At 39.0% G+C, this 23,369-nt stretch overlaps 2 protein-coding genes across 3 annotated transcripts in view; both read right to left on the reverse strand.

The window, feature by feature from the left end:
* Positions 1 to 5,744: 5,744 nt before the first annotated feature.
* On the reverse strand, positions 5,745 to 18,177 carry rab18a (RAB18A, member RAS oncogene family). Its single transcript, XM_004080887.5, has 7 exons — positions 17,946 to 18,177; positions 16,236 to 16,291; positions 11,622 to 11,683; positions 11,419 to 11,491; positions 10,643 to 10,761; positions 10,435 to 10,501; positions 5,745 to 7,005 (listed from the first exon to the last, which is right to left on the reverse strand). The coding sequence occupies exons 1-7, from the start codon at positions 18,011 to 18,013 to the stop codon at positions 6,836 to 6,838; spliced, it is 615 nt and encodes a 204-aa protein (XP_004080935.4). The 5' UTR covers positions 18,014 to 18,177; the 3' UTR covers positions 5,745 to 6,835.
* Positions 18,178 to 19,370: 1,193 nt separating this feature from the next.
* itgb1a (integrin, beta 1a) overlaps positions 19,371 to 23,369 on the reverse strand; it is a 41,076-nt gene continuing 37,077 nt past the window's right edge. The window contains exons 16-17 of one of the 2 annotated variants that reach the window (XM_023950366.2): positions 22,795 to 22,872; positions 19,371 to 21,403 (exon numbers count right to left, since the gene is read on the reverse strand). In XM_023950366.2, coding sequence (XP_023806134.1) covers positions 22,795 to 22,872 — 78 coding nt within the window. In that variant the 3' untranslated portion in view covers positions 19,371 to 21,403. The remainder of the gene's footprint in view (positions 21,404 to 22,794; positions 22,873 to 23,369) is intronic. The other variant, XM_023950367.2, reaches the window with a different exon arrangement.

The following is a 23,369-nucleotide window of genomic DNA, read 5'->3' on the forward strand; positions in this document are numbered from 1 at the left end:
AATGCCCCCCTGAGCCTAGTTTAGACTAGGGTTTAAAACCGCTCCTGCAAAACACACCAGAACTTCAGGGGGAAAATTCTTTGAGGGAAAACCAGGACAGATGGACACCATCAGCGTCCGCTACGCTGAATATATAAGCAGAAGGCTCCACCTTCTGGTGGAGATGCATGAGACAGATACCCTAAAATCAGCATCTCTTGTGAATCTTTTGTAATGACACATGTGAAAGACTGAAGGATAAATACAGAATAAACTTTTGGACACACCTGCAACAGTCACTTTTATTAAATAAAAAATAAAAAAGACAGTTGACTTTGGAAACAAACCATTGCTGATTGTGTAGCATCAGCATGCAAACTGACCAAATCTGATCTGACCAAAACATGTAAATGTAACTAATTTAGAATTCCTTTAAAACATAATGTTTCCATGAACATGAATCCTCACTCTAATGAAAGTGTTGTTTTTGGTGTTTTTAACGTGTTCTTGTTGCATTTTTCTGATGATAGAGGACATGTATAAAGACCAATTAAAGCTTAAACTTCAATTTCTGAATAAGTCTTTATTCAAATCGTTGTGAATGGGGAGCAGAAGACAACATGCAGTTTGAAAAAGGAGCGTATTTGTGACGTAGAAAATAGGTTGGGTTGACCACAGGCTCTCTGCTCTGCCCTAACTCTGATGCATCCACTTACAGAAAAATAGATCCATGTACGTCTTTGTTTTCCTTGTGTGAGCTGGAATCTGGATCTAAACTGTACGGCTGGATAGCTCTGATGTTGCTCGCCATTTTTGTTGCACCGGTAATGTTAGGCTGGAGGTAGTCCTTCAAACCGTCTAACTTTTTTTGTTTTTCTTTGTGGAGAGATGTGGCCCTCCAGCTTTCCTCTTTGACTTTGGTTTATCGTTCTTTTTATTTGCTCTTTTATATGCTTCTATTTATATGTTGTAGTTTACAGACTAGTTCCACCGCTAGCGGTAGAACATGTAAACAGAGACCTCTCAGCAACAGGGAGGAGAAGTGTGGGCGGACTTGCTCTACCCCAAGAGTCAGAGGCGAATTTTTAATGAATGGATTTTTTTAATCAATTAATTTTTCAATTAACGAATTTTCAATGTCCTTGAAAACACTTTTTTCAGTAAAACGCCGGCTCTGTAATGTTACAAAGAAACTTCTAATAATGCTTATGCTGTCCTATGACTCCACCCTTACTTTGACATGTTCTCCCTACCATGACAAAGGTGGATAAAGGTGGAAAGATTTCATGTAATCCATGGACACCAGTGAAGATCACAAATCATTGAAGAAAAAAGGTTCAGAGCACTGTCTAGTGGGTCTAGATGACCCAACTCCCAATGTTAAAGTGACTAGGATAGCACAAGGGTTTATTTATAAAATACTGATTATATACATGTTATATGAATGATTTGAATCTTACAGTCGGCTCCGTGAAAATATAGTCTGATTTTAAACTGCTCTGTGATCACATAGGAGACACACAGAACAGCTTGTTACCATAGCATGATAGCATCGTAGGATGATAGCATCAGCGTGTAAGATGTTATTCTGGAAATGAACTCTGTCTCCAAATCAACACTAAAGACAGAATAATCATAATTAAAAGACCACTGGAACAAATTTTACAATAGATTAAAAGATGATCAGAGTGGGACTTTACGATGTTAAACACCTCATAAGTGACACGTCTTAAGGGGCAACCTGACCCAAATGATTTAACTTGAATTATTGAGGCCTAATCAAGAAATGTTTATGAGGTTTCTCTTCTAGAAAAGTGTTAAAAGGAACAGCCTACTGTAAAGTCAAAACCTGGAAAGACAAAGGTCAGATGGTCTTTCTCGCTGACCCCATGACCTTATCCTGCTTCAGCCTGATGAGTCTGACAGGTTATTTTCAAATGTTGTCAAGAGTACTATAGCCGCCTGACAGGATATAATTATTGGTGATGAAAAGTGACCACAGAATGTCTTTGAACCTCTGCTAACCCTGGTGATGCACACTGGCATGGTTCCCATCCTGCCTTTGCCTAGAACCATGCCGTTAAATTATGATACGTCCACCGCAGACGGACAGACGCACGGCCTGCTTTCATGTGCAGAAACAGAAACAAAGCAGGTCTGTTGCTGAAAGCGCCACCTGCTAGACTCTTCAGAGAGAACCTCCTTCCAGGTCTGTATGACTAGAGGTTTACATGAAATCAACAACGCTGCTGTGTGAAGACCACCACAGATCTGTTTTAGCATCCACTGACAGATTTACACCTGGGAGAGTTTGGCAACCGTCCAGGGTGTCCCCTGCCTTCGTCTACAAGTGGCCAGGATAGGCTCCAGCAGCCCGTGACCCCGAAAAGGACTAAACGGAAGAAGATGAATGAATGAATGAATGACAGATTTACCAGAGAAAAAAAATAGTTTTTTTCTCTAACAATACTTTTGTGTTTCAAAATTAACCTAAGCTATATTTTTGCAATACAGATCTGCTTTTAATCATTTCTGTTTACAATATACAAAATCAAATGAAAAGCAGATTAAGATTTGACAAGTCTTTGTGAAATCCATGCTACATGTAAAAATAGCTAAATTTAATAGCTTTATTTTGTAAAAAAAAACAAAAAGAATTGTAAATTTGCATTTGGGGGCTGAATGGTGCAGCGGTTAGCACTCTGACCTCACAGCAAGCATGCTCTGGTTTTCTGTGTGGAGTTTGCATGTTCTCCTTATGCATGCGTGAGTTTTCTGGGGGAACTCTGGTTTCCTCCCACAGACCAAAAAAATTCTTCATCATAGGTTCATTAGTGATTCTAAAAGTGAGTATGTGCGTCCCCGCCTTTCTGCAACAGTTGTAGGGATAGGCTTCAGCATCCCCACATCCCTGAAAGGTTTAGAAAATGGAAAGAAATCTGCCTTAAGTAGATAAAAAAATGATGTCCTGAGCTTAGCTTTCACATATTAATCCTACTTTCAGTAAGTTTGGACATTTTATATAATTTTGCAACATCAGTACAACAGTTTCTGTGGCGTGAATGAGCAAAAACCCTTAAATTCAGTACCAAAACATAAGGAAGCACTACATGTTGCAATTCCCTTAATGACCACTAGAGACGGGTTTTACGTGAGCAACATTTTCCAATCCATGCAAAAAAATACACATGAAGGAAGGAAATGTAGTTGTTTATTTAGTCTTTTTTTGGTATTAGACATTTTTTGATTATATATTATTATTTTCAAATTTCTCAACTTTTTGCATAATTAGCTGCATTTATTTTTTAATGGCAAGTGGGCGGGACCAACAAATCTCTTCCCTTTTCTGTCTGGCCAAATGTAATAATGTTTTCCAAAATTTTCTAAGACAACATACATGAACAAATGGATGAAAACACTAGGATTTACTGTAAACAAATGTGAATATGTTGGCGACGTGTTGATGCAGCCACTCAGGACACACGCAACGTTTTCCGTGGTTTTCTCATGTTGGACACAACTTTGCTGCTGGAAGTCAGCAAATGAAAAACAGACCTTTGCCATCTGCACACAGTTAGGACTGTGAAACAAACACACTGAGGGTATGACAACACGCCCAGCTGGCTCCAAACAGAGATCCACGGGCATTGGGAGAGCTCATTTGTCTGCATAATCTTATACTGATTCATTTCCTCCAAAATGCATGAATACATTATTTAATTTATTTTCTGATTGTCCTAGAGGGAGAAAATAAGAGAATGTTGCTTAATTATTAGGGATTTTTTTTTCTTTTGAGCCAAAATGTTGGTCAGAATGTAAGCAGACCGGAATGAAATGATCTGTCTGGCAAAGAACCGGCCAAAAAGCCGGTAGCAATCAGCAAAACAAAGTGTTTTGATGGTCTAATCCTCTTCTGGACTCAGAACCTCCATACGCTTGAACAAAAACACTACTGTTGTTGGCTACAAGAGGTCAAAGAAACCTCTGTAACCCTTGTGCTATCCTAGGCACTTTAACATTGGGAGTTGGGTCATCTAGACCCACTAGACAGTGCGCTGAACCTTTTTTCTTCAATGATTTGTGATCTTCACTGGTGTCCATGAAATCTTTCCACCTTTATCCACCTTTGTCATGGTAGGGAGAACACGTCAATATAAGGGTGGGGTCATCTAAGATAGCACAAGGGTTAAAATGTAAATGTTGGGCTGATGAATGTCTTCTTGTACATCCTTCAAGATTGTTGAACTCATCAAAAAGTGGCACTTTTATCTGGTTTCTTCAGTAGTTTAACCCTTGTGCTATCTTAGATGACCCCACCCTTACATTGAAGTGTTCTCCCTACCATGACAAAGGTGGAAAGATTTCATATAGCACAAGGGTTACAAACCTACAAGTTAAACTCTGTTCCATAAAGAAAATCTTCATAATTAAGACACAAGTCCAGAGTCCAGACTAGACCTATAGAAAATGCCTTACCTTTGGCTCCAGGGAAATGAAACAGAGGCAGTCGGCATTTTTTCACAATCCAGGAAATCCCATTGTTTAATTTTTAACGGGGATGCAAACTCCACGCAGAAAGGTCCCGCATTTTTTGAACAATGGTGCAGAAAATTCATTTATTTTTGACTTTGTTTTTGCTTTCCTTTAAGTCTCCCCATTTTATTCTATTTTTTAAATAAAAAATTCTCACATTTTTGACTGGGCGTTTTCCAATACCTGCACGATTCTTTGACATCATGTAAGTTTATTCTATGGAAGGGCCGATATAAAATGTTTTTTAACGATCATATGAACTTGCTGTGGCTTTGCTGCCACCTTGTGTTCGCATTCTGTCATTACACTCTTTATAGTTTACTCCAGTGCTGTTTCCACATTTTCTATAAATTTTACTACTCATAATTATTTTTTAAACGTCATGTGCTTAATATAAACATATTACTTAGTAGAAACATTTTACTCTAACTTATTTAAGAAATAATTAAAGTTGGATTTATTGATTTACAAATCCTCCAGAAATCCGCTCTCATTAAAATGAGCCCTCTTATTAATCAGATGCTTTCCTAGATTATTTTTCTAAATCTGTTAATGAAAATGCCTCATTCCTCTCACGCTTTTCTGTGTTTCTACAACCTGCAACCCCGGATCCATCATTTCCATTGTGGCTTTTGGCTTTGAAGAAAAATACTAATCATTTAATATATAACAATGGTAAAAGGATGAATCTACTGTTTTATTAGAATAAGATTAAAGAACATATTTTTTAAAATTTGATTCTACACCAATGAATAGTAAAAGGGGAAAAAAAGATAACAGAAAATTCCATGTTGGACTTTCTTAAGTAAGTCTGCTGCTGCAGTAATAGATTGTATTTGACACAATGTGTTTTGTATGTTTTAAAGGATGCTGCTATCAAAAGTAAAAGAAGTCAAGATTGTTATAAATACAAAAAACTAAAACTTTTATTAGTAAATTATTGCAAATGTATGTTCCAAAATAAATAGATTAATGGCCAAAAAGTCATCAATAAATTGTATTTTTCTAAAATATTATTTGGAACTTAACTCATCTCAATAGAAGTCTGTGGGATTTTAGCGGCTACTTCCTGTTTGGAATGTGTGAGGGGAGGGGTCACTCAGTCCAGTTTCCATATTCTCCCTGGTTCTTACCTTTACTCGAACCTCCTACAAGTTAAAAGGAACAACAGTCGGTCGTGAAAGGCGAGAGGATTTTCTGCTGACCCAGAAACAGTTCATGCAAATGAAACCTTTTCCTTCTTGTTGGTTGGGGTTTATTGTGCAGCTGTAAGTAACATCCCAGCAGCTTTACAGTTAAGATTCACACCAAAATAGTGGCTTAAAAACAGGATTTCTTTGTTGTTTAATACAATGGGCGGTTTGTAGTGGAACATTCAAAATGACAGTTCATACAGAATATTAAAATACAGAATTTACAAGGTTTACATCTTCCCCTTGGCTTTATTATCCCAATACATTGTAATGTATGCACCGTTAATATTTAACTATAAGTTAAATGGGTTTGTAAATCTCCTCTTGGACAAAAACAAACAAATACATTGGCACAAGGCGCTCCCATGCAATTAAAAAAAAGTTTAAAAACAAACTTAATCTAGTCTGTTTTACACACCAAGTTTCAGACAAAGAAACCTCATTTCCCAGAATGCACCACAGCTCTCAAACAGTACAAACATGCTGCTAGATCCATCAGCTTTGATCTTTATCTAAACTCTGTGTCTGTGACACAAAGACGACAATGACAAACTGTGACAAAGGAGGCGTGCAAACTGAGCGGCGTGATGCCTTCGATGTGTGCAGACAGAGGGAGGGAAGACAGCATGAATCAGCATGATGGGGGGTGCAAATCCCGTCCTGGACTATCCTGCTTTTTTCCTGGATATTGTTCCCTGCTTCCTGATTACCTGGATCAGGTGTGTCCACCCAATCAGAAGCTTGGAAAAGAAGCAGCACAGAGAGTTTGGATGCAGAAAAGCAAAAACAGAAACGCACTAAGGCAAAGCGCTCCAGAGAGGACATGCTGTCAAACTGTTCCACCTTTGGACTTCCTGATCCGACTCATTTCTCTGCACATCGTTGAGGCAGAACTTGAATCTTTTGACGAAGGTTTTAAAGTGAAGAGAAAAAACTCTTTCATTACCGGGAAGGCTGAGCTGCATTTTAGTGCAGCGTTATTAGAAGAAAGTGTGCAAAAGTGTCTTTGGGTGGAGGCAGAGTGCGAGCTGGTGACCCACCCCGCCCCGCCTTCACGTCTGAGTAGAGGGCTCGGTTGGCTCAGCGTGTGGATAGTTCCTTTGTTCTTCCGCGTGTTGGTCGTCCGGAGTCTAAACCAGGGAGCAGTAACCTCCGCAGCTTCCGCCGCCGGCATCTTCGTCCGTCAGCTGCACGGCTCGGCCGTGGTTCTCGCTTTGCCACAAGCCGGGCGTCTGGATGACCTTCTCCACCAGCTCCTCAAACGCACACTGAACGCCATCCTTTGTCTTTGCACTCGCCTCTGAAAGAGAGTTTCAACAAGAGACCGGACATTAAGCCGTGGGTGGCTACCCGCCCCCGCCAACCCAACATTACCCCCCTTTCATCTCGGCCTGTCTGGCTGAGCAGCTGCATCAAGGCCCTCAGTATCCAAACTCCTCACTTTTTCAAAGTGGCAGCTTTTCTGTTGGTTTTATCACAAACTACGGCCAGACCCGGCCCGCCTCCTTGTTTGGTCCGGCCCCCAAAACAATATCGGAGCCGCATGATTATTTTTTCTTCCAAACACCACATGAATGCAAAATTTCTTTATAAGTACATCAAGCCTTTGGTGCAAGTGGCTTTAAAGTTAGAACAAAAGAAGTTTTGAAAAAAAACAACTGAAAATGTTCTGTTTTCAATTATATATTAATTTTAAGTTAATTTTGATTCCAGGTTTTTTTTCACTTATAAGGTGGATTACCAAATCACTTCACTCATCTGCTCCTGGTCCGGCCTATGAAGACCACAAGTTGAAAAGTTTGCCCACATCTGTTTCATCGCCATAGCAACCACTTTATATTTTGATCACCTGGGAGTGGCTGGGGGAACTAGGTCTATGTCATTTTTGAAAGAATCAGAAAAGTCTTGAGATGGAAAAGAGTTTAGGAGAATTAACAAAAGAAAAAGACAGACACGGCCAAGAAGAGGTGTGAACGGATTCAAGTCTGTGTTTTCTGTTGACATGTCTGCGTTCTACACGAAGAGAAGAGAAGAGAAACAAAATGAACCTTTCCAAAGCGTGTTTTGCTGCTCAGTAAAACACCAAAAACACAAATTCTGGCACTCTCCCTCCTCCTTTTTACATTCCATCATCCATGTTAGAGGAACATAAACAATCACTTGAGCAGAGGGGGGTATTCCAAAAAACATGTTTAAACTACCCTGACTTTAAGCCTGAACTGAACCTGTTAATGCACGTGCACAGCAGGTACATAAAGAAATTCTCAATGGATCGCCGATTTACGGAGTAACCATGGAAACGCATGGAGAAAAAAAAGAAGCGCGACAATTAAGTGAGACGGAGCCTGAGATTTTAATGGCGGCGTATGAAGATTATACGTCCATCAAAAAAGTAATACGGCTGCATCATCAAAAGAAACAGTTTCTGCTTGGAGAAAAAGAACAGACAAAGTAAACGCACCAGTTTTTGATCTTGTTTCCATTTTCATTGTGACGAATATATATATAAATATATATATATATATATATATATATATATATATATATATATATATATAAGAAACGTATCCAATTTTGCCAACTTAAATGAATTACTTCTATTGGTAACAAGTAATTGAATTAAATTTATTCAACCTAATTTCTTACGTCTATAAAACTCAATAGTTGTTAATACAACTCAAATTTACATATTTATCTAACTAAATGTCACATTACTCCAATTCAAGTAATCTTTTTTCCATCTTAGTTAATTATAATTCTTGAACTCTTATATGTCTAAGTTTAAGCCGGCAGATATCCTCATTTTTATAACAATAAAAAGAACAAAACAGTATGTGTTTAGTGCGTTCATTCATTTAGGAATTATCGATATTATCAATATACTTTTTGACTGTAGGGGTGCTATATAAACTCATCATCCTCCCTCTCCCTCATGGTGCAGAGACTTGACCAAAGTAGGAAAAAATAACTCTGCAAAACACAGTAAAACAGCTAAACAACTAAACACATTTGGTCAAAAACCCAAACTTAAACCCCAATCCTTCCAGACAAGCAAAGGGAATGGTATCCCACAATCCCTTGCGCTGCCAATCTAACAGCAGCACCAAAGTTACACCTACTTAATTGAATTAATTTGAATGAAAGGAAAATAACTGTCTGAAAACTACGTGTTATTTTTAAACTGACTAAACAAAAAAATGATTTATCTTAACTGAAGCAAATAATTAAGTTAGATTGTAAAAATATTTATCTTTCCAACATCCATACCTGGTATTTTCACCCTCTCACGGTGGAAAAAGTATTATCTGAGCTTCTTCATCCACTAAATCATCTTCAAATGGACACGCCATGCTGCTTCACCTCTCTGTAAACAAACTAACCTTCAACTAAACCTGCTCCAGACCAGGTTATGTTCAGAGCATGAGTTGCCATGGCAACTTGACCTACCCTGAAACATACCTCCATTTCTGGAACCGAAAACTGAGGTTATCAACTTCCTTAGCCTCAAACTTACCGTGGGAGCTAGCATAACCTGCTTTCTGGAATACCCCCCTGGTGTTAGCTCACCTTTGCACTAATATTTTGCGTGATTGAATGAAATATTTCACACTAGTTGGTCTGAATGCATAGGTATGGGTGTGTGAACAGCATTTGTATTGTGTACATGTTGACATGTGAACATTTTTGGAGTCAACAGGTGTGTTCATAACATTTGAGTGTGTGTGTGGACAGGCCCCGCCCCTACAGACGTGTATTACATCTGAACCTCACTGTAATGATAATAACCATCCAGCAACTTGTTGCTTTATGCTGCTTCATGGTTTTACCCCCCTCCTATGATCACCCTCCTATCCCCCCCCCCTCTCTAACATCCATCTCTCTTCTTCCCTCCTTTCCTTCTCCATCCAGTCCAACACAAAAGATTTTCAAACATGATTAAAATTAATAAAATTTGCCCTCGATTACAAAAGGGGTTTATTCAGACATACCACTCTGGTTTGTCTGAAGATTAATAACCCCTGTTGTTAAAGTAAAATATGTCCAACACAAGAGGCCTTCAGCTCTCATCTGTTTGCCCAGCTGTTGGACAGGACAAGTTAAAAAAAACAAAAACAAACACCAATTCTAAGAACAATTGATTGATTACTCGCGTTGAAGAAATAATTAGGTTGGTTGGTCAATTGGTTTTTGGGTCATAGTTTCGTTTTGGTTTGATATTTGATTTGTGTACCACAAAACAACACAAAACCTCATAATTTGGGGAAAACAAAACATTTTTTTCTAATAAGCGAATAACAATAAAGAGAAACTGTTAGCTTTTCCTAAACTGGGTGTAAGGCAATAATAATAAATCCTTCTTAAAACTGGCACAATTGTTTACCTCAAAGTAAACAGTCAAGATGCAACAATTCGGTTTAACGGTTTTACACAGGCTTTGGTATTAATATTAAATCTAGCACGTCTAAGTTTGTACTTCTGCTAAACTGCTAGTTAGCTACATGCTAAGCTATTCTCATCTACAACAAAACTGCAGAGTCAAAACTGCGATGTCCTGCAACAACAAAAATAAAATACTGCAATGCAGATAAATAGTCAAGTGGATCAGCAGCAAACAGAACCAAAACCAATAAAGATGGGGATTTAGCAAAAACAAACAGTGGAGGGAAGGAAGCTGCTTTCCTGGTGGGAATCATCCACTCTGAACATTTCAAGGAGAACGTTCTCTTACCTATAAAAAGTGTAGAATGTTTTCTGGCAAATTTCAGCCCTTCAGCCCTGTCCACTTCATGGCTTTCCTAAAGCAAAGGCAGAAATATTTGAGGTCTGTGGGACACGGCTGCTGGATCACAGTGAGGAGATGAATGTTCACAAGAACACATTCAAATGTTTTCTCCACCATGACCCATTCTAGATCTACAGAAGCTAGCCCCGCTCACCTTATCGATTTTATTCCCCACCAGCATTTTGACCAGGTCGTTCCTCGTGCAGTACGTCTCCAGCTCGTTCAGCCAGTTGTCCAGCTTGGTGAAGGTTTCTCTTCTCGTGACGTCGTAAACTGTTGAGAAGTTCAGAGGGAAGCAGGAAGTGAGTCTGTGTACCCAAAAAGCAGCATCCAGGACTGGAAGAAAACTCCTTGTAATGTAATTTTCTACACTATACGGCGCACCAAAAAGCTTTATTTATTTACTTATATTCTTGACCCCCTATATATAGATTCATTCAGGTTGTGCTTACTGATGTTGAAGCGATTTTGAAAAGGTACATGGTGGTCTGTCAAAATGCCAGTTGTAAACAAGGTTTTGTGTTTACAAAGATGCTAACGGAGCTAACATGTAGCGACGTCGGACCGTCTTTTTATACGTGTTACTAATAAGGCTGGGAGTTAGCGTGGACACAGTAACATTTGTTTAAGAGGTATTGGTCTGCTATTTATGCATTCCAAACGAGGTTGGAGTGACAGCTATGCTAAATATGCTAACAAGGATGTCGCAAACACGTTCTAGAATTTTTCCATTAAGTTCTGACTCTTTTGTGTTGCTGAATGCGCCTTCTGCTTCAGATGACAAAAGATCCTAAACAGACTGTTCGTTATAATCCGATGTGCCCTTTAGTGCAGAAAATACCGTAAAAATAATCTGTAAGCTTTGCATGAACAAAGCAAGAACTTCAGAGATGAAGTAAGAAAGAAAAGACAAAGGAGGATTTTATTTACCCAGAATGACGCCCTGAGCGCCGCGGTAGTAACTAGGTGTCAGGGTTCGAAACCGCTCCTGTCCTGCAGTGTCCTGCAAAACACACCAGAGCTTCAGGGAGAGAATCTTTGAGGGAAAACCAGGACAGACGGACACCACCAGCTGGAAATATAAGCAAAAAGCGCCACCTTCTGGTGGAATGAAGTCATGTGACAAATCTTACCCATATTGCCAGCTTTGCCTTGTTTCCATCCACAGAAATGGTCTTTACTTTAAAGTCCACACCTGGATGAAGACAAAGGTCAGACGGTCACTCACGCTGACATGAAGACCTCCTGCTTCAGCCTGATGAGCCTCACAGGCTCCTTCAGTTAATGCCAACAATTCTGTTATAATTATCCAGATGAAAAATGACAGCTGGAAGGATGCATACACGCCCACGGCAGACGGACAGACGCACGGCCTGCTTTCATGTGCAGAAACAGAAACAAAGCAGGTCTGTTGCTGAAAGCGCCACCTGCTAGACTCTTCAGAGAGAACCTCCTTCCAGGTCTCTATGACTAGAGGTTTACATGGAATCAACAACGCTGCTGTGTGCAGACCACCACAGATCTGTTTTAGCATCCACTGACAGATTTTTCAGAGAAAAACACGCCAGTGGCTTTGTGTTTTTACATGTAGGACCGCTGAGGGAGTTCAGTTCAGAGTCGAGAAGAAAAATGGCTTAATGTGAAGCAAACTCCCTAACAAGATGAGTCAGCTTCACTGCAGACTAGAGGGCTGCATTGGGATCGGGTCCCGCGGGACCCAACCCAAATCTCGCGGGATTGGGCGGTTTGGATTGTGCTGCGGGCGGGAGCGGGCGGCAAAAAATAAACCCCGCGGGATCAGTGCTGCCATGAATATCTCATGAATATATATTAACGGACTACGTTAGGCTGAGCGGCTGTTGGATTCTTATGTACTGAAGCTCCGTGAAGGCACCAGGTAGAGACGCCCAATGGGCTCTGTCATGTAACCTGATGTTGGGGGTGCGCCCCGCCCCGCCTCTTACTAAGAGCGCGCTTCAGGCCGTCTGTCTGCGCGCACACAGGGACACTTTTAACCGAACAGGATTTGTGAAAATATATTTAATATTTAAGTTGCACATTACACAAGAGGAATGCATCAAAAGATGAGGCTGGAGGAGGGACATGAATCTCTTTAATAATATCAATAAAAATACATGTTTTTTTCCTGCGGGACGGGGGACGATACAAAATCAATGCATCTCTATTACTGTGCGGGACTAAATTCTCTGAGTTTTGCGGGTGCGGGCGGGAGTGGACATACATATTGCGGGAGCGGGCGGGAGTGTAACGCATACGTTGCGGGAGCGGGCGGGATTGGTCAAAAATTCAGCGGGCGGGAGCGGGATGAAGAAAATAGTCCCGCGCAGGGCTCTACTGCAGACCTTTGACCCATGTACTCTAGGCTTTGTGGAAATTAATAATGACAACAGCAGCACCAAAACACAGGAGGCTTTTTACCTGGCCATGCTTTGGGTGATTTCTCTACACTTAAATGTCCTTGAAGTCTTTTGAAGAGGTCTTTTCCGGTTATGGGACACCTTACTGTCCAGTTATGTAATCGCTGACTCACAGCTGACAGAGACAGAGCTCGACTTGGGTGTCAGGAACAAGTTATGCGGACTCCATTTATAAAAAATGAGTCTTGCTGCCACATGTCTTAGCCATTGACTGTAAATGAGAACTGGACTGAGTGAGTGCGATGTCACTCACAAAAAATAGTTTAGTCCCAGCTCCAACCAAATGAAATAAATAAATTTCGTTGCCGCTTTTTAGGGATATGGATGCTGCCATGTTGGAGCCAGATGTCATCAGAAATCAGTCCAAGTCGGTTTGAGTCATTGTTTCTACGACAACCACTCTCGTCAATCAGGAACTCACTGGAAGGCCACACCCCTACCACTTGAAAGCTCAGGAGAATCTGACAAACGATTCGAATGTTTGATGTAGGGACACATACTTTTATTGAGGCATCTGATTGATCAGTTTATTACTTAAATAACTTGAACTACAGAAAAATGTGATTTAAAAAAGTTGGAATTAGCAAGAGCATGTTAAAAAACAGTATCGGAGCAAGAATGGTTATTCTTTTTTACCATTACTCAGTCTAATAAAAGGACTGAGTAATGGCTGTTTATTTCTCTATAGAAGTCTACGGGATTTTGGCTTCTTGGCGCCAGCAGGTACTTCCTGTTTGGAATGTGGGGGTGACGGGGAACTCAGTCCAGTTCTCATATACAGCCAATTGTCTTAGAAAATGTTGCTTTTTATGTAGTACAAACAAACAGCCTTTGATCAAATGAGTGTCCATACAGACCAGATTATGGTGTCTTAACGCTAAGCTAAGACTGCAATATTAGTTTTGCTATGATATGACTTGCAAATAGCAAAACAAATGAGAATATCATTTCTTTTTCTCTACGACCGTTTTATTTAAATAAAGGTCAACAAATGATCCACTTCTACATAGAGGGTGGGCTTTAACATAAAAGAGATCCATTTGATTGGTCAAACGCGTCAAGGGCTCTATTGGAATGGTCACATTACTTTAAGATTCTGTGAAATTGATTTAGCATGCGTGTAAACTTTTAAGGCAGGGGTCGGGAACCTTTTTGGCCAAGAGAGCCATAAACGCCACATATTTTTAAATGTAATTTCGAAAGAGCCATACAATAATGTAGTGTCCTTTTCCCACACGGAGACTTAACCTCTTTTAAGGTTCTTTATTCTGGTTAATGCAGGCTGTAACAAATGCCGTAAATTAATTCAGCAGCTCCTGAATCTCTCCCGCCGAGACGAGAGCGCTTCTCCCAACTTTATATTCCCCCCTCCCGCTCCAGCCCTCCCATTTCCCTTATTCGGCCCATAGCTGAACCCCATTGGTCCAAATTAACTAACAACAGGCTGAGCGACAGAACTAAGAGCCAATCAGATCTCTGCTTGATGCGTTCAAGGAACTCCAGAACTTTTAACGCGGCCCAACAGCCAAGTTAAACTCAGTCCGCTACAATATGTTTAAAACTAAATATTCAAGTGAATGTGTGCATTTGATATAATTTCAACACTTTTAAAGTACAATAAGTCTGTGGATTATTTTTAATAACATTGTTATGCTGTTGCTAATAAATGATGAGTATTTCTCGTGGTAGTTTTGTTGATGGTCTAGTCTGGTTGATACGTGGTGAGTTTCTGCTTCGTTCAGGCGTTGAGACTTTAAACGTGATCATAGGTCTGAATGTTCTGTAAATGTGAGACAGACTGATCACATGCAGACGCGGAGCCAAACACACACACTCACACGCTGCAGTGAGTGACGGGCAGCAGGTTTTATGTTTTTACAATCCCTGCGCGGTTCACCTTACTGACCGAGCCCACAACTCCACCCTCACCCTCTGCTTTCTCCCTCTCAGTCACATCCCGTCCCCGCTACTGCGCGCTCTTTCTCAGAGACGGGGGCGCGCAATTTTAGGCACGGCAATTCACAGGTTTCCGGCTGGTACAAACTCTGTGAAATAATAGATAATAGTAAAGTGATAATGCTGGCGCAGATCCTTCTCTCCAAGCACCGCTACTACTGTGCGCCTCTGCCATCGCATCGCGCCCGAGAAGGACTGGTCTAATGAAAAAGAAAAAATTAAAAATGTGTCTGCGAGCCACATGTGACCATCAAAAGAGCCATATATGGCTCGCGAGCCATAGGTTCCCGACCCCTGTTTTAAGGTAACCATTTATCGCAATTTACGCCTTCTTTAGTGAAACACATATCACACAGGCCAACATCGCGTTAACAATCCAATTGAGATTTATTGTGCGGGCCTAAACGAAACCATACCTGTCCTATGAAAAGCTAACATACCTGAAGAAAGGGTGAGCACTGAAACACAAACATCAACAACAACTGTTTTTAGGAACAACAACAACAAACATTGAAGCAGAGAAACGTAGAAATGCGTCTGCTGCCAAACACAGAGAGATGAGTCCCTTCAGTTGACTAATCTAGGACACATCTCTGCTGCTGTAGGGCCTTTCCCATCAAGCACACGGACAAGCATCGGTTTGTAACCACAGCACAACAAGATGCAACACAGACCGTAGGTCACCGTCAGCTCGATTATTACACATCTGTACACAACTGTAGGACATAGAAAGACCATCACAACGTGCCTGACTGAACTCAGACAGAGGATGTTGGGCAGTTTGTGACTAAATCATTTCTTTCTAAATGCATCAGAACATTTCTTCTAATTTACTTTAAAAAAAAACAAATAAGAAATTGTTGCTCAGTTATTCCTTACGATGAAATGTCAAAGCGCCAGTTTGTAAAAGAACGCAGATGAAGATGAACTAAGGAATCCATGGTGGCGGTACATAGCATTTGTCCTTTCTGAAACAATAAACTGATTCTAGATTTTCTCTTCATCAGAACTTTAAGGATTAAAAATGACCTTGGAGTTGTATTCAGACTGGAATAATGGGTTGGTCTGGACCCAGTCCGCTTAATTCGGTCCGGATCGTGTCCTGAACTTTGCGTTTTGGTCTGTATTCACTAAGACTGCCGTCAAGTGTTGATCTGTCCACATGTCTGGAAATATCACTGATCATATTCTGACGCACTTTGCAATCATCCATTTGCAAACATGTTTGCTATCACATGGTGTTTCAAAATAAAATAAAAAATAGAAAAGAATATTGTGCTTCAATGTGAAAGCTAGATGCACTGATATGCCCTAAAATTCAGACAATCACAGCCCAGCATGTGTAGCACTCACCTATTGTAGCAGACTGTTCTGGATCAAACGTATCTTCTGTAAATCTCAACAGGAGGCTGTGGACAGAGAAAGACAGATGGAACATTTTATGGACTATAATTAAGTCCATGTTCTTATTATTCTGCTCCATACAGTCAGTCGGGTATCTGTTTCCCAGATCACCAACCTTTCAACAAAATCTGCATTTTTTAAGAATCTTTTTCAAGTGCGTTCTTCATCATTGCCACGCTGCAGACAGGACAGGGTTTCTTTGTTTGCCGTGACTAAATCAGGTGCAAAGTTCTGACCAGGCCAACAATGAGAACATTTTTTACCTCAAGCATGACAACAAAAACAAAGCATTTATTTCCCCCCCAATCAGCTCACATGAAGGAGAAATAAATGTTTGTTGTTTGAGCTCCAAAACAGCCATTTGTGGGAAATTAGAAATGATTTAATGCAGGAAAATGGAATCACATGGATTCAACGCCAAGCAGAAGCTGTGATTGGAGGAACATTGATTTATTATCAGAGAGTCATTGAGAAGTGAGTCTACCCGTTATGATAATGCCATGTTTAGCAAAAATTAAAAAAACAAACTGTGTTGTGTTTTTAAGGACATAGCTTCTGTTAATAATCTAGAAAAAAACACAAGCAAAAAGGACAGAAAATGTCTAAAAACAGCTCACCTATCAGAGATCTGACTCTATTTGTGTCCAAATTTGACAAAATAAATTAGTTTTTTATCCCCTTACATGTGTTGTGCTTTCTAAATTAACAATACCACTGATGATTTAATAGATTTGGTGCTGTCTGCTTTGTAAAGAAGCCATTACTTAAAAAAACAGCTTAAATTTAAGGAAAAGATGAAGTTTTAGAAGAAGAAAAAAATGAAAACTGCTGCCTCGTGGCATCTTCCCACTAAAACTTTTGTTACAAGTGGTAGAAGGGTATAATTGTGTTGTTTGTTGACATTAAAATTAAAACATTAACATAAAAATAAAAATAAATTAAGTAAATGTAGTTTTTTTCTCTCTCAAGACAAGAGTTGTGTTAAAATAGATAAATAAAAACAACAATTCAAATGTTAGCTCTACGGCCAGATCATTTTTTCTTTATATTTTTGTACTAAAGCTTTGAATTTTCATCTATATTTTAATGTTGTACATTTGCAAAATAAAAGATTTTACAATTTTATTACCCTTTTATGATTAAATTCACACCAAATTTCATGTAATGTTTCTTTCAAGCAGAAGTTAAGTGAAGTTAAGTTAAGATAAGTGTTTTTTTGTATGTTTTTTTTTTTTTTACATAAACCGTGAATAATTTTTTTCCACATCAACAATCACTTATAAAACTTACGTCAGCTTTATTTTGTTTACACGATTCAATTCAATCTGTTACGAGGTTAAAACATTCGAGTTTTTGCTTCAGATCGGAACCAGAAAACTGGGATTTCAACACCTCAGCAGCATCACCTTCGAACAAAGATGACACGACGTAAGTACCGCTTTAGCTTAAAAACCACAGCAAAACAAAGCATTCTGCTTTTTGTTTTTAACCTGACAGTGAGACATATTTAAAAGAAAAATACTACTGAACATTTGCTCTGCATTTCTGCTGCTAAAAACGATCATTTTTTGACAATATTGTCATTTGGAAGCTAACGCAAACGAGCTAGCTTAGCAATTCAGCCACGACATCAGTTTTTCAGAGACAGCTTCGTCTTACCTGGACTTCCCAACGCCGCTTTCACCGATTATTAAAATTTTCAACGTGGTTAGGACGTCGTCTTCCATTTCCCTCTCACACTTCGCTATGTTACACGTTATAAATGGCTAAAAGAGGCGTAGGTTGCTGTTTACAGCTTCACAGCACAGATAGTTTATCAGTAAACCGTGGAAAGATGTCTCACTCCAACCATTTCCGACTATCCAAAGGCTACTTCCGGTTGCACAAACGCGCATGAATCATGCATGTTACATAATATGTTAAAACGGACACCGGTTTTTCCACTGAAAATGATGCAAGGAACAGCCTTTGGCAGATCGTTTAAAATGCATACTTTAAAATGATCTAATAGAAACCCACTAAAATGGTGTTTTGCTGATGATGGAGGTCATATATATATATATATATATATATATATATATATATATATATATATATATATATATATATATATATATATATATATATATATATATATATATATATATACACCCCCCCCCCACACACACACACACAGACAGACAGACAGACAGACAGACAGACAGACAGACAGACAGATAGATAGATAGATAGATATACAAAATTAGGCTTAAAGTTGCAGTTCTTATTTCTTTAAATGGTTGTGAAGAGACAAAAACATTTCATTTAAAAAAAGATCACGTTTGTGACAGAGAATAAACAATTAATAAGTAATCCACCCACAGAAAAATGGATCCATGTAGGTCGTTGTTTTCCTCGTCTGAGCGGGAATCTGGCTCTAAACTGTACGCTGGAAAGCTTCAGTATTGCTCACCATTTTTGTTGCACTAATGTTACATCAGGGCAGCATGTAAACAGAGAACTCTCAGTTTGATGGGAAGGGGGGTGGGTTTACTCCATACAAATAGTCCCACCCACAACTCAGAGGAGAATTGCTAATGAAGTCCTTTGAAAATCGATCAAAAGGTGACTGGAGTTGGTGTTTGAATATGTTAACTTTTACGTTGGAACTACAGCTTCTAGTTTAACACTTTATTGTATTTTCCAAAACCTTATATTGACAAAATTAAAACTTTATGCATTTATAAGTGCCACCAGACATGTACAGCCCATGTACTCAGCTCTGTTGCCCATCAACCAAAAAAATGTTCCCTACAAATATGTCGCAAACTACTCTATTTATTTTTTATGGGTATAAAATTACAAAGAAACACTGTCAGATGAAAATATATATATATATATATATATATATATATGTATGTATATTTGTGATCTGTAGGTTCTCTTTCCTTATACTCAAAATCTACTCGTGTCTAAAATCCAAGCAAAGGATGAAAAACGCATGAAATAAATCAGTAAGATGTCATGTTGATCATGATGATGTGTTTTTTAAAAACACTTCTGGGAGTGTCATTTTGGAAAGTCACACTCAGAGAGGCACAAAGGTTTTGTGTATTGTTTAATAAATATCTCAGGAACAGCATTTGGAGATGTGATTGAAAGGAAAAGGCACTTCGAAACAAACACAGTTAAGCTTAAGAGTGTGGTATTTTTGTGTGTGAGCAGAGCGGATTTATACCGACACGACATTAAAAAAACAAAACAAAAAAAAAAGTGTTCCCTCAAGTTAATAATTTGTGGCTGCAAATTTATATTTTGTGGAAACAAATTAGCATTTTGTGGCCAAAATTTCTGATTTTGTGCGAGCAAAATAAAATTTTATTTGCACAAATTAGCATTCTGTGGCCACATTTTAGCACTTTGTCCACATAAGTTCATCTTTTATGCGCACAAGTTAGCATTTTGTGTGCATAAATTAGTATTTTGTTTGCACAAATTAGAATTTTGTGCATTAAATTTCACCAAAAAAAAGCAAAATTGTGGCCACAAATTACTTGATTGTGGCTACAAAATACCAATTTGTGGCAACACATTTTTTATTTGAGAGGACCTTTTATTTATTTATTTGAATGTCATGTCAAGGCTCCATAGATTGATGTGACACTGCAACAGACACGCAAGTTTTTCGTCCTGAAGTCGTGCCATCACAAGATAACTCAAACCTAATCAAGAAAAAAGCTGACAAAAATATATTTGGTGTAGTAAAAAAAAAAAAAGAAAGAAAGAAAAAGCACCTTAGAACTGAACTAAACTGCAGAGATAATTTCTCGCTGCATGACCGCCTTTAGTGTCAGAACTTTACAGATCCTCTGATTGTTCCTGAAGGCAACAATTTCATAATTTAAACCAGTGGTTTACACTCCCTTCATTTATAGAACTGTACATCAAAGTGAACATAAAAAACTTACCTTCATCCTATTTCGCTTAGTCATGATTGAATCTTAATGTGAAAAAAATCTAGCTTACAACCACCGTCAGGTCGGTTAATCAGAAGAGTCTAATTGGAGCGGATTGTTATGAATAGACCGAAGAGGTGCAGTTTTATGCTGGGTTTATACTTCATGGCGATCAGCCTTCGTAATGCTTCGCTGCCTCAAATGTGCGGTCTAGTTCCTACCAAGGTTGGCTGGTTTCGCTTGCGACTTTCCGCCTAAACTACGATAAACGTTTCAGTGGTTTGGTATTTTACTAAAGTTTTTCTGAAGATGTTTGCATCTAATTGAGTTTGTGGTTAATTAATGGTGTAAACAAGTTAATTTTTTAAAAGTCTCAGTATTACAAATAACTATACTTTAAAAAAACCTCCATACCTTAATGGAATATAGCTAACGTTATAGTTGTGTTTTTTTTTTTTACTATTTAGAACTGGGTCAGACTGAAATGATGTCTAACCCCGTTTGTATCTTAGAATGCAGTAAAAGCGGCCTCATCTAGGAAATCCGGGGTCGTGGAAACTGAAATTTTCTGGATGGAGTTTGCTCTGATCCATTCTAATCGCTAAAATAAGTCAAAGTTAAAGATGCACGTGATTGTACTACGGCTGCAAAATTCCAATGAGGGATGATGTCATCGGCTTGTGTCACATTTCGCAACGATTCCCTTCACTTCCAATGCGGTTACAACATCGCCATGAGGTATACACCGGGAATTATGGGTAGACAATTAACACAAAGAGGCAAAAGAAGTCTGGCACATGGTGGTGTTCATCCACACAGTCCACAAGGTGTCGATAAAAACGGCTAAAAAGTGAAGAAGTCCTTCGCCCAAACCATCGGCAGATTTCAAAAACACAACTTCTGCAAAAATGCACCTTCAAAGTATATACACAAACTGAATACTGTACATCAAACGCATATAAAGCATGTGTGTTAGCACAAATATCTGATGCAGTGGCCGGATGATACATGATGCTGATAAAGTGAAGGGATAAAAAAAAAAAAAGAAGAAGTATTTCTTCCGTGTGCTCCGTCGAATGCGGCGGCGCTCAGAGTTCACTTCAAGCCTCCGGGCCGTTATTTGCCCTCGTATTTAGGATTGACCACCGTCGTCACGGCGCTTTTGTAGATGGGATTTTCCCCCTGAAAGAGAGGAGGCATGAAAAGGGGGAATGAGTGGAGAGGAGGTTTGGGCGGTTCGGACTGGCTGGTGCAGTTAGTCTCCCGTTTTCACCAAAATGACACCGTTGAAGACAAAAGAGGTGGAAGCCCCGAATTCAGATCACACACTGCAGACGGCCATGCTTCTGAGGGATAACACTAAAACCAAATAACACTCTGTTAAAGATCAAAGTTAGGTTTTTGGTGTTTTAACATGTTCTGGTGGCATTTTTCTCATGATGGAGGACATATATGAAGAAAATTAAGCTTAAAATTGCCTTTCTGAGTTTTTCTTTGAATGAAATCATTGTGAATCAGGAACAGATGAAAAAGAGCTTATTTGTTTCGCAGAAAATACACATTCTGATGCCTCTGCTTGTACACGACTAGAACCGTGTACGTCTTTGTTTTGCTCTTGCACTGCTAATGTTAGGTTGGGGTTGTGAGGGGCTGTAAGCTAGCAGGAGACGTGTAAACAGAGAGCTCTCAGCTAAGGGGAGGGGGGTTACTCTTCGCCAGAGGTCCCCCTCACAACTCAGAGGTGACTTTCTAATGAACTACCGTCACTCTGCTTTGAACCTAGATGATCGGCGTGGGTCTTCACAAATGCAATCATGGTGAATGTTTGTCTTTAAAACTGATTTAAACGGCATTTTTTTTACATTTTATTTTTGGGCATTTGTGTCTCAGACTCTCCATGTGTGCATGTTGATTTTTTTCGACACACAGATGTGTTGCTTGTGTTTGAGTGGTGCGTCTACCAGGGAGCCTCTGCCTTAAATAACTGTTTTTGTTTGTTTGTTTTTTTAAACATAAAAAGCATCTCTCCTATTTTTTAGTCCTTTGGTTCATACAGAATTCTTTATTTTCCAGGTATTCATTTGGCTTTTTCTCTCCTTTTGAGGCAAGAAGAAATTGTCCATCTTCTTCTGCTTCCTCGTTTTATCAGTAGGTTATCATATTTTTACACCAAACTGTGAGAAAAGACGATTCATTACAAAGGTTAGAATCTTTCAAGTATTTTTCTTAACTAGATAATTTCTAGATGGTACTTTATGAAAGCGATCAGAATAATATTTGCATTGTTAAACATTCCAGTTTTATTCATTTTCATTTAATTTAAACCCAATATGGTTGCAGAACCCTTTTAAAGGCTCGGTACTTGATCATTTTTTTAAAACCCTGCAAGCACATTTGTAAAGATGGAGAATTTGCATCTTACGTTTTTGTGTTTTCTTTCCTCTCACAGCACAATCATGCATTTCTGGCTGGTTACTTATTGCCATTAATGTTCTAGAGATAAATGCTAAAGGAGTGGGCTAATATCAGAGCACGCAAAGGGGGCATGCATGAACAGAAAAGGAAATACAAACTTAAAGAACAGGAGCTTTACGTCCGTAGTTGGGGTTCTGGAACTGATTGATTGGACTCTTGTAAATGGGGTTTTCTTGCTACAAACAGGTTGACAGTGAGGACACAGAAGATTCAAAAGAGAAAATGAGCACAGAGAAAAAAAGGTAGCCTATGCAGGAATAAAAGGGGCATGAAAGTGACAATAGGGAGACTGAAATAGAAGAAAAAGGTTAAAAAAAGAACAAGATTTAGAGACATTTTTATAGAAATGTCACCTGATGATCAGAAGGGTTTGTAGATGGAGCAATGGAGACATCATGAAGCAAGTTTGCCGGGAACTTTCCAATGATCTGTTAGCATTTAGAAGTGAACCTGCCCTGCTCATAGAAATGCTATGGAGGCCTGGAAATAATTTTAAAAATAGAAGTTGGCATTTTTGCACAAAGATTAATAGTTTGTGGCTACAAATTAGCATTATTTGTGCAAAAATTACTTTTTCATGGCCATAAATGAGCTTTTCATTAGCAGTTTGTAAGCAAAAGTTTGTAGTTTTTCCACACAAATGAGTATTTTATGAGCACAACTTAGAATTTTA

The sequence above is a fragment of the Oryzias latipes genome, chromosome 20, assembly GCF_053564925.1.
Source record: "Oryzias latipes strain Hd-rR chromosome 20, Olatipes_Hd-rR_3.1".
Lineage (NCBI taxonomy): Eukaryota > Metazoa > Chordata > Actinopteri > Beloniformes > Adrianichthyidae > Oryzias > Oryzias latipes.

Bases quoted from the DNA above. Each gene is read 5' to 3' on its own strand.
- rab18a (XM_004080887.5), bottom strand. From the start codon at position 18,013: ATGGAAGACGACGTCCTAACCACGTTGAAAATTTTAATAATCGGTGAA. The intron at 11,492-11,621 runs GTAAGATTTGTC...TGTGTTTTGCAG, and splicing joins AGGCAAAGCTGGCAATATGG to GACACTGCAGGACAGGAGCG. The intron at 10,502-10,642 runs GTGAGCGGGGCT...CCTTTGCTTTAG, and splicing joins TGGGGAATAAAATCGATAAG to GAAAGCCATGAAGTGGACAG.